This window comes from Saccostrea echinata, unplaced genomic scaffold, assembly GCF_033153115.1.
Source record: "Saccostrea echinata isolate AGI-Se365-2 ecotype Australia unplaced genomic scaffold, CSIRO_AGI_Sech_v1 ptg000017l, whole genome shotgun sequence".
Taxonomy (NCBI): domain Eukaryota; kingdom Metazoa; phylum Mollusca; class Bivalvia; order Ostreida; family Ostreidae; genus Saccostrea; species Saccostrea echinata.
This window is the reverse complement of record NW_026889766.1, coordinates 2,388,895-2,401,191: the sequence shown is the minus strand read 5'-3', so window position 1 is coordinate 2,401,191 and position 12,297 is coordinate 2,388,895. Positions and strand designations below refer to the sequence as shown.

Here is a 12,297-nt window from a genome sequence, read left to right as displayed (position 1 = left end):
TGTCTGGCTCAGGACAGGTGTAACTGGTCAACAGGAGAGGCTTATTCCTCTTAGGCACACGATCTCTGGAACTTCCAAGGGTCTTTGCTTATGCGCTGTTCATATTTGTTTTATTTATAGCTTTTCAAAATGGATTATTGCTTCATAATTTTTTTTTAAATTTCTTTTTTAATTCTTATTTTTAATTTTATCTCACTAAGAGTAATTTTAAAATGACATTAAACAATATCATAAAGAATGTAATTTCTTCACCAATACCCTGAATACCAATATTCCTCCCCAAAAATATTTGGAAGCTCAAAAGCCTCCCTTAGCTCCAGAAACAAAGGAAAAAGTTAAAACTTACAAATAAGGTTCAATTCCACAACTAGATCTGTAGAGGGGTCCTTGGTATAAAACCTTGTGAACAAAAGGGTCCTCAGTTTGACTGGCCTAGAAATGTTCTTTTAAAAGCTATACAAATAGGTATTTTGAACAAGTGTACTCCTTTGTTTAGAATGTGCTGATGGTTACTATGACCAGAATTGTAATACCCAGTGTGGTAATTGTCGAGAGGGATTTTGTGACAAGAAAGACGGAAGCTGTCTATTATGGTTGCATACTGAACTGGAAAGAACCTTTGTGTCAAGGTAGATAGTTAGCTTCACAATGAGTGATGTGCAATATTTTTGTATTTACAAGTTTTATAGCCTGTGAATCAGATACTTCTAGCCATTAGATATTATTGATAAAAAGGAAGAAAAGTCTTCTATTTGTAAGAAGTGATTTTGTTTGCAATTAACAAGGAAAAAATAAAAATAAAAACTCACTCAATGATAGAATGTGCTGACGGTTACTATGACAAGAATTGTAGTGCCCAGTGTGGAAATTGTCTTGAAGGATTTTGTAATAAGAAAGACGGAAGATGTTTATCTGATTGCAAATTGAACTGGAAAGAACCTTTATGTCAAGGTAGATGTTATTAGTTATCAATTATGTACGGAGATTTTTCTGCATGTTGTATTTTATATCCCTGAGTCTGAATCATAGCTTATGCAATCTGGTGTTTTCCTTGTAAACCCTTCATTACAGTCGGATTTTTTTTTTTTTTTTTGTTTATAATGTACAACATAGAACGTTTTGATCAAGCTCTTTCCTGTAAACTGTTCAGGTCGCGTAGCCAGTCGAATAAGATTTTAATAAAGATTGCTCCCTTTGAATGAAAACTCAATACAAAAGAGAGAAAGAATTCATGTAGAAATTTGCTGATTTCACAAAAAGTCTGAGATAAATTTAATGCTTTATTTATTTATATCTTTATTTTATTTACATCATATTTGTGGTGTAGAGTAGAAAGACAATTTTTAATACTATTCTTTGAGTTGTATTTCGAGTATACAGAATGAGCCTAGATTGCATGTGTAACCGAATTAAGTATAAGGTTGCCATTAGATTAAATCAATAAATATATTTAGAAGAAGAATACCACTTTTATCTATTTTTAATTTAACCTGTGTCAATTATAGAATGTTCTGATGGTTATTATGGCCAGAATTGTAGTACCCAGTGTGGAAATTGTCTTGAAGGATTTTGTGACAAGAAAAATGGAAGCTGTCTATCTGGTTGTAATCTTAACTGGAAAGAGCCTTTATGTCAAGGTAGATGCTGAGGCTATCTTAAAAAAAAAAAATGTTTACCCTCTCCTGGTCGACTGACTAAAATGATCTAACTTTTTTTTTTTTTACCTCAAGGAAGCAATTTTTTTTATTTATTAATAACTATTTCAACTTCATGTTTGCAGGTGATTTTAAATTTAAAAAATTGTACCTACCTACCTACCCATTTTTTTTATCCTGAGTCGGGAGAGGACATTTTTTTGAAAGATGGCCTGAGTATCATTTTTGTAATGCGTTTTATTATCCTATTTACAACCATCAACTCGAATTTAGATGTATCAACGTCGTTTCCCAATTACGAATAGTTAGTTACAAATCGACTCGTATATTTCAGTGAACGATAATAAGAACACCAGTGTCTACAAAATCTTTTCCATGTTTGGGTGTTTAAATAAATACAGGTGATGAAAGCCAACTAATAACTAAACGTATGACAAACAAATGACATAAGCTTATCATACTCAAAATAACTTTTTTATGTAGTATAATTCCAACTGCTCCTGCAAATGATGTTTATATTTGCCAACTGACTCGATACAAAGGAACGCTCTAAGTACAATATTTTTTTTTAAACAAGATAAGATACTCTCAAAAGAGCTGATAGTACAAGGGCTTAACAATCCCAATCAAAGCAAGCTTTTGCAATTTCAAAGGTGAAAATAATTATCTTATCTTGCTTGTAAATACAATATGTCGTTGCATAGTCTTTTATCTAGCATTTTTTAGAAACATTTGTTCAGTCACTACTTTTATACTAAATTTGACTAATCTATATACCTGATCATTACATACGGCTCACAGCGAATGTGAACTGGAGATGCTTTGACCTCCTAGGCCCATGACCCAATATATGGTGTTTCAAGGGGTCTCTGTTTTTTTTTTTTAATTTTTTTTTTTTTTTTTTTTGCCCTGTTTCGTGAATCTTGCTTTTTTTTTTCCAAACATCGTTTTGTTTCTAAATTTATGAAATCAATCTCTGCTTGTTATCCTTTACCTAATATTACGGAAACTGTCTGGCATGTTTATTGTAACATATTTTTGGCTTTATCGAGTAAAATATTGATGTGAAAAATAATGAAAATAAGAAAAAAAATTAATGCCTATAGAACCTACAAGTTCTTAAAACTTAACCTATGTGAAATATAGAATGTGTTGGCGGTTACTATGACCAGAAATGTAGTACCCAGTGTGGAAATTGTCGAGAAGGATTTTGTGACAAGAAAGACGGATCCTGTATATCTGGTTGCAAACTGAAATGGAAAGAACCGTTATGCCAAGGTAAACATATAAACACTGGGAGCCAACAATGTTATATACATGTAAATATATTCAGCAAAATTTTTGCTTTAGATATGCATGTAATTCAGTCAGTTTAGTCCCTTGCAGTCTGATTTAAAAGCTTCAAAACAGAGCATTCAGTTTATTTTTATCATTTTGGTACTGATACATGAGCGAAAATAATTCAAATAATATTAAGACATTCTCACAACTTTTTTTTTATTTATTTGTTTGTTTGTATGTTGTTTAACGTCCTTCTCGAGAATTTTTCACTCATATGGAGACGCCACCAAATGCCGGTGGAGAGCTGCAAATTTTGTCCTTTAATCGGCACTTACGGCCAATGGGCAGTGAGGGAACTTTTTCGTGCCAGCACATACTGCGACACGGGACCTCGGTTTATACGATCTCATCCGAAGGACCGGTCTCCACGTCCCACAGTTGGATTCGAACCCTCGACGCAAGGATCAAATCCTTACTTCGCGACTCTAGAGCAGACGCTCTAACCACTGTGCCACGCGGGCGACTTTTTTTTATTTAACATTATGTTGTACGCATTTTAACAATAGATTCAAATTATTTGACTGAAGAGAAAAGATAAATATATCTTGAAATTTACTAAATTTATTTTTAAAAATGATAATAGCAAAAACTGGGACACAGAGCAGAATGTAAAAATCAGGTAATTTACAAACAATACAGTTTATGTCTATAGTCATTCTTGTGATTAATGATGCTTTAAGAAAAAAAAAATAACGGTCAAATAAAGTATTGTTATATATCTTCAGATGGTAAAACGTAATGCAATATATTGATTCGTTTAAAAGATATCAGTTTGTAATTAAGACAGATAGTTTTCATTAAAAAAAAAAAAACACACACACAACAACAACAACAACAACAAATGAGGCCGAAGGACGTCCTGGAGCACTGATTAGCGACAAAAGTTGTCTTTGCATTTGGGAAACCTCTAAAAGAAACTTTAAAAATGTAGGAGGAAATAGGAAATAAATAAAAAAAAAAATACTGTGTATTTGTAAATACAAGGAAAAGACAGTTTTCGAATGGTCAGGACTTCGAATCGGACGATTAATGATTCGCGAAGAAACAGATTGTAGTTTAAAATTTGGTCAAACAAGTTAGTATTGTCATGGAAAGTGTTTTGCGTGTCAGTGTTGTAAGACTTCTGAGTGCAGACTTACGCAGTAGAGAATTTTCAAACAACCTCAAACTAACTTCAAACTAAATTGTTAACAAACTAGGTATCAGGTGTTATGGATTATTATAATAATGAATGGGTATGACGCTACAAGCAGTGTTTGAAATGAGAGGTAGAGTAATTTTGATTGCTTTTCTCGTTGTTTTTGATGTTTTATGTTGTAAAGCGTGCCCTTGGTGACAAAACATGCTGATTTTTAATTGAATAACATGCGTTCCATTTAAGGGAATTGAACCAAACTTCACACATCGACAAAGAGAAAGTTTTTTTTTTCACATATGTAAACGTGTTGATCTTAAATCTTGTAAAAATAATTTGACGTATTTTTTTCATCTCAAATGAGCAGAAGGCTCAATTAAGCTTTTCTGATCAAAAAGTACCTGTTGTCCGTCGTCTGTCGTCTGCAAGTTTTTCTCATTTTCAACTCCTTTTTAAGTACTACTGGGCCAATTTCAAACAAACCTATCAGAGAGCATCCTTGGGTAAAGGGGATTTGAGTTTGTTAATAGGAAGTGCTACACCCTCTTTCAAGGGGAGATTATTAAGAATTCATGGAAATTTGTGGCAACTTTTAAAATCTTTTTCTCAAGAACTACTGTGCAATAAAGATGAAACATGTGAAAAATTCATTACATACACTACATTCAAATTTTTTTCATAGCATAACCCCCGGAGGTAGGGCTAGACCAGAAGAAGGGGTCGAAGTTTTAGATACATGTACGAATATATAGGAAATATCTTTAAAAACCTTCTTCTATAAAAATGCAAAGCCATCATTAGTCATATAATAATGGAAGTATCCTCAGATAGTAAAGATTCAAGTTTGTTCCAATTATGTCCCCTGGGGTAGGGCAGGGCCACAACAAGGGCTCAAAGTTCATCATAGTAATATATAGGAAACATCTTTAAAAATCTTCTCAGGAACAGCGTAGCTATTATAAGTCACATTCATACAGAAGTATCCCCAGGTATTGAGGATTCAAGTTTGCTCATATCATTACCGCCGGGTGTAGGGTCGGGCCACAACAGTGGGTCATAATTTTACATAGTAATTTATGGGTGTAATGGTTAAGGGACATTTCGGTAAAATGCATTTAAGATTTCAAATAGTGGAATTACCTGACACCCCTTGACATGGACTATCCAAAGGGTATATAATGCAAAACTTTTGGAAAGTCATGCATTCATAAGCTAGCTGAAGAAGTTGGACGTTGAATCCACAATAAAGAAGTTAAGGGTAAGAGCAAAACAAAAGTATTAAACACCAGTGACAAGTATCCTAGGGAAATGAAATTAAGTTCTGGGAGTAGTAGATCTGTAGAAGATTGAGACAGCCGGTTTTTATCTTTCAATAGGACCCTATGTGAGAAACACTGCAAGTTGTACCTTCTCCAGTCCGCGTCTCTAGATAAGAGAAAATTTAAGTACTGTGTAATTTACCTTCAGACAGAGCTCTCTTAATACGCATTCCAATCATTAGCTAAGACCGAGTAAAAGGAAACCCTATATATTCATTGTAGGAACCTTATCATACACGATACATAGAAAATATCTCAAAAAATGATCTTCTCGAGAACAGCTAAGCAATTATTAGTAATATTTATATATAAACAACTTAAGATATTATAGAATCACGTATGTTCAAATTATGAATCCTAGGGGTTGGGGGACACAACAGAGATTCAAAGTTTTGCATAAGAATATATAGGGATCATCTTGAAAAAAAAATTTCTGCCCAAAAACAGTAAAGACATGATTAGTCGGTTTATTATAGAAGCATCCATAGGTAGTGTAGATTCATATTTGTTCAAATAAATTCTGTAATTTAAACTTAACTCATATTAATTTTAATGAGGCTAGACCAACAATACACACAAAAGAAATTTTGTTTATTTGCACAGAGGAAACCATATCCATATGAACATTTCAGTAATGCAGACATTTTCAGTTAACAATTAATACACTTATTTTATTTCAATTAGATTTTTTACATTGTCAAAAACATTCGTTATCTAGAATGTGTTGACGGATTTTATGACGAAGACTGCAGTAGACAATGCGGATATTGTCTTGGAGGAGTTTGTGACAAGACAAATGGAACTTGTATTAGTGGATGTACAGCAAACTGGAGGGAACCTTTGTGTCAAGGTAGGATTTTTATTCTTTATTTTCCATTTGTTTCCTAGATGATTAAACCTGAACTAAGAATTATTTTTAATTAGTACAAAATATATATTTAAGCAATATATTATTCAACAGTAATCACTTATACATCTCAATACTTTGTTTCTCTTGCACCCTAACATTTTTTTTTTAAGAATGAAATTACTCCCATAATTAGTTCACTACTACAATGAACCAACAGCCTAATTACAAATGTAGTGCAATTTTGAATGGAATTGACAAAATAAGATAATACTGACTTGTATGGAACAAAAATCCGCACTTTTTGAGTAACTTTTTATACTTTTAGAATGTATTGACGGATTCTATGACCAGAATTGCAGCACTAAGTGTGGTGAATGTCGAAGTAAATTTTGTGACAAGAAAAATGGAAGCTGCTTAAAAGGTTGCAAAAGCAACTGGAAAGAACCTTTTTGTCAGGGTAGGATTTTTTCCCTACTGTTTGGCTATAAATAATTTCATTACATATCTTTTTATTGTATATTTAAATTCTCTGCTTACTCCAATTCACCCATATTAGAGGAATTAGAATATATTGGTTTTAATTAATGTTTCGTTGTGGATTTCTTATCAGTATATACATAAAAGTATTTGTCCTCTAGTAGTTTTTTTTTTTATCAAAAGTTGAAATCTATATCAATGACATTACTCTAATGATTAAAAAGTTAGTGTTTTAAGCATTCTTAGTCAATATCTATGTTATTCTGAGAAAAAAAGACATCAATTCCAGTTTTGCTAGGATTTATTTTAGAATGTAGTGACGGAATGTATCACAATACAGTTAAAAATATCGCATTTTATCGCAATTCGAAATTCCCAGCCGATACCCAGCCTACGTATCTCCTTTATTATTACTCTATTTATTGTCTTTAATCCATGATTAGTGCTATATTAACTATCGTGGCCTGAAAATGATTAAATTATTCATTATGTGTGTCTTAAGATACGCGATCATGTTAGATAAACCATTGTAATGTAAGCTTCCATAGCATCCCATCTTATGCTTATCAGCCTACGGAGGTCAATATGCATGTAGGTTGAGGGATATACATGCATTTATTATCAGGACTACGCATCAGATATAACCATCGAAAAAAAGAGCTATCGCTTTTTTTTTCTTTTTATTTTTTTTTTCAAATCCAACATAATGTTCTTTTGTACTTCATGCTTTTGTTAATTATTTCAAATATTTCATTTAATGAAACTTTTCAATGAAGTAAATGAACAAAGCAATCAATTTTCTCAAGTGTCCTGTATAGAACTCAGGCTCGTAATAAATTTAAATTTCATACCTCATACAGTAGAGTGTAATACAGTGTTTGTGTTGGAAATATGTATGAAAAATAACATATTTAATCATGCCTAGTATGCTGGTGCCATACATGCATTACATTCAGTGGTGTTGTTGACATGATGTAAGAATGACATTGATCCTCAGTTTTCATTTATATAGACTGCAAAAACGGTCTTATGATAAAAACCATTTAATAATATCCTTTTTTGAGTCCCTAAAAATTACTTTGCGTACATTTCGTTTAACATAAATAAAATAATATCACTAAATATGTTATGTCCACAGGTAAGGTAAGAGTCCTAAATTTTATAACATAGGCATATAAAAATAAGTACAACAAATATATTGTAATAAAATTGACGCGGTCAATCTCCGAGCTTATCATACAGGAAATAAATATTACATACCAGTATTTCGCTGAACATTCAAGATTCAACCAAGTTTCATCAACTAAAACATTATTAAGTCACAATCCTGCAAATAATTCGTATGTAAGTAAAAATTAAGAGTATTTGATGAAAGAGAGAGTTTTATTTTAAACTTATCAATTGCAAAACGATAGAGTTACGTCATGTGATTATTTACTTCGTAAGACAGGCGCTTCGTGTACAGCATGCATAGTAAACGCTAAAGAAGTAAGTAAATTACAGTTGCAATATGGTATATAATTAACAGTTGAAAAAATCTAGAGTCTCTGATTTTATTATCTGTTCCATAACACCTTACATGACCGTCTAGTACATTTGTTTAAATGACAATATCAAATAAGTGTAAGATGTATAGCATTATTTCCAATACAGCTGCAACTAAACAATGTTTTAATGCTTTACAGATCAATAACATTTTGATTTAAAGCTTACAAACCTGTAAACTTAGGACTATTCTAAAATGTAGTTCCAAACATATAACATGGTACTAAATCATTATAATATACATGTAATAGTATATTGAAGTCTATTCCAAAGCATTTCATTGTGGAGAAGTCCTAGGCCCTACACCATTAAAGTAATAATAGATACCACAGAGTCTGATTTATCTGTTTCATATTTTGATATTTTATTAGATAAAGGCACTAATGGTAGCCTAACAACCAATCTTTATGATAAACTAATGACTTTAATTTTTCAATCCCTTACTTCTGTAGCAATATACCCTTATAATCAGTAAGTAGGGTTTTTGTATCCCAGTTCATTCGATACGCAAGAGCAGCTCTACGTGTGAACAATTTCTAAAACGAGGCAAGCTATTGACAAACAAGTTGATGAAAAACAAGGATATCAACGGTTTCGTTTGAAATCATCATTTTGCAAGATTTATGGTCGACACAATGACCTTGTCAGCAAATCCAACACAAAGTCAAATGTTGACTGAAATTTTTCATACTAATTGTCTGACCATTATTTACACCCTGAATTGTCTACGGATTCTTCCATTTTTCCCGATCATGACAAGTTGTGACCGGTCGGCAGGGGATGCTCACTTCTTCATGGCACCTGATCGTACCTCTGATGTTTTCGAGGTCCGGGTTTCCTCTGCTCTCAATTTGTATTGATTTAATCGGCTTCAAGCTAGAATACTGTTCGCTATCTCAATATCTCATTATTGCAATATATTCAGTCATGTAATGTTGTCGTTTAAAAAGATCGCATAAATGTTTATAAATACATCAGTTATATTATATAATTTCTTGCATTTAAAGTATTTACTAACGAACCGGTAACTTTTTCATAAATATCATTAAAAAATCTATATGATATAAAAAAAAAAGAAAAGAAAAGAAATACTGACGTATAGTGTCACTACCTCATTATTTTAGTAACTAATATCTTTTTAGAGTGTATTGACGGATTTTACGGCCAGAATTGCAGCGCTAAGTGTGGGAATTGTCGTGGAGAATCTTGTGACAAGAAAACTGGAAGCTGTTTAAATGGTTGCAAAACAAACTGGAAAGAACCCTTTTGTCAAGGTAGAAGTTTTAAAGTATGCCGAAATGTATTCTTTTTCTAGAAATGTTCAAGTATATTTTTTCTGCTAAAACATATTAATCTATATTTGCGTCCCGACCAGAATCAAATATAATAAGAATTTTAAGAATTCTACTTAAGCAATACTTGTCCCTTATCGGCAAATTTAATCTTGTCTCCCTTGAAAATTAGAAAAAAAAAGTCATCATTTCATAAAGAGAGTCATTGAACCCGAAAAATTGCAAACTTATCTATAACCCATCAAAGTACACTTGTAGAATAAAATCAGCTCAATATCTACGAGTGTTTGAGATAAAAGTTCGAGTAACAAATTGGTAAATCTGATTCAAAACATCATATAAAGCAGAATATGTTCAAAATCCTAATCGTGAAAAGAAGAAAACACTTGTTGTGACCTTCAACTCAACATTTAGATATATCGAAATCGTATTATCAATTAACAATGATTTTTTCCATTCTTATGTCGATACGATATATCCCAGTGAGCATGAAATAAAAAATACAACGGAGTCTGATTCATCTGTTTCATATTTGGATATTTTACTACAAAAAGGCGTTGATGGTAATCTAACAAGCAAGCTTTATGATGAACGAGATGACTTTAACTTTTCAATCGTCAACGTCCCTTACTTATGCAGCAATGTACCTTCATTACCTGCATACGAGGTTTATATCTCGCATTTAATTCGATAAGCTATTGACAAACAAGTCGATGAAACAAGAATATCAGCAGTCCCGTTAAAAGTTGTCATTTCTTAAGTTCTTTGGTCTATACAATGACCTTGTTAGTAAATACAGTTTTCATTAAGTCAAATGCTGACTGACGATTTGATCATCATAATTGTTAGGCCATTATTTACACACTGAATTGTCGAAGGATTTTTATGTTATTTCCCGATTATAACAAGGAGCACAAGACGGGAGAGACCGGTCGGCAGGAGATGCTCACTCCTCCATAGCACCTGATCTCACCTCTGATGTTTTAGAGGACCGTGTTCGCTCTGCTCGAAAATTTGTATTGTTTAATGGACATCTGAGCTTGAATACTGTTCGTTACCTAAATACATTTCCCTGGAAAGACCATTATTTCATAAAAATAGTGGAAATATAAAAAAATATGCAAACTTAATCTATAACCCGTCAAGGTCCACTCATATCAGAAGTAAGCCCAATATCAATATCGTTTATGAAAAAAGAAAATTCGGAAAAAGTTGAATATACAGACAGGCTGAATGATAGCTGGATGGACATAAAGACAGATGGGAGACGAGAAGTGATCATTTACCTCCTTGCAGTTTCATTGCTAGAGAATTATTAGTGAGAGAAGTTCAAGGCATCTTTAATTCTCTGACCTACAACTAGAATCTTCCTTCCAACAGATATAGTAGTTTTTTTTTTTCCAATATGTTTTTATCTTCTTTTTCTTTTGGAAATGAGGTGCTATTTTTTTTTTTACTTAACAAGGGTTATGAACTGTATTACATGTATTTTCCTCAGGATATAAAGGAAAAATAGCGATATTCTAAAACTTAATGGAGAAATCAAGGCATTAAATGCTGTCCAAACTATTTATATTTAGAACATTTAGTTATGACAAACTCTTACACCAATGCAAATTCATAAACAAAATAAAATTCTTTTTTTCCCTTTTTCTTTGATGGTATATCGGTGAAAAGTAGTGGTTAATTATCCCTTCTTGAAGAAAAAGCATCACCTTCCCCAAGACAAGAGCATATCTTTATAAAGCTTTTGACGTTGTTTTATTTACATATATTTCTGATAATGTAAGTATAGAGAATCTCAAAAAAATAATAACAAAACCTACTTAAACTGGAGGATTTCAACTATAAATATTGCTGACTTGCACTACTTAAGTTCGTGCGTCACGAAACATTCCGAATATAACTCTTTTGTATCAAATATAAACGATAGTCAATGTGAATGATAAGGTTCATGTTCAAAGCTATGCCCACAGCGTCTCTGATCGAGTTTTATAGAGAGGGGATTTCGAAAACCCCAGCAATATCGTGTTCCCTTAATTGACAGTAATGACTATTTTTTTTTTGTTTCAAATAATGCAGAACTTACATTAGAAATGAATCAGAAGAAGCTAAATCTAATAAGAGAAATCTTATGCAAATGTGTATAACATATAAGCAGCGATAGGAAATGGTGTCTATTCAATGAATGAAAAGTATCAGATTGGCAAGAGTATATAAATTAAATCGCATGCTTTTCTAATTCAATGAAATAGAATGAAATCAAGGCAGTGTAAAAGAAAAAAAAAAAAAACAGATTTGGTGTAATTCTTTGTTTCATCATATAAGAAGGAAATTTATGACAAATCAAAGAAGTGTTGTTTAATTAAATTGACAAAGGTAAGACAGTTGGTTTCTTTTTAATATATTGCCTTAAAATTGAACATGGGGTGTTTGATGTTTTCTTTTTAGTATTTGCTGCAACACTAGAGGAAGAGGAAAATAATGCGGCCATAGTCGGAGGGACTGTTGCAGCCGTCTTAATTGCAGTATTAGCTGGAGTTTTCATAACAATATTTTACAGGTTAATGCAACAGTTCTAATTTTCTCATAATCTCAAATGCTATACAAAAAATGTCATTTATTTCATAACCGATCAACACCCAAGGGAAGATGTAATCTCTTCGATATTCTTCTGTTACTA

General features: G+C 32.2%; 1 protein-coding gene across 1 annotated transcript in view; it reads left to right on the top strand.

The window, feature by feature from the left end:
• The window catches only part of LOC133189221 (protein draper-like), a 133,483-nt gene extending 121,287 nt beyond the window's left edge, over positions 1–12,196 (top strand). The window contains exons 4-10 of the mRNA XM_061324623.1: positions 497–629; positions 820–951; positions 1,506–1,637; positions 6,169–6,300; positions 6,626–6,757; positions 9,465–9,596; positions 12,066–12,196. Coding sequence (XP_061180607.1) covers positions 506–629; positions 820–951; positions 1,506–1,637; positions 6,169–6,300; positions 6,626–6,757; positions 9,465–9,596; positions 12,066–12,196 — 915 coding nt within the window. The 5' untranslated portion in view covers positions 497–505. The remainder of the gene's footprint in view (positions 1–496; positions 630–819; positions 952–1,505; positions 1,638–6,168; positions 6,301–6,625; positions 6,758–9,464; positions 9,597–12,065) is intronic.
• Positions 12,197–12,297: the final 101 nt, after the last annotated feature.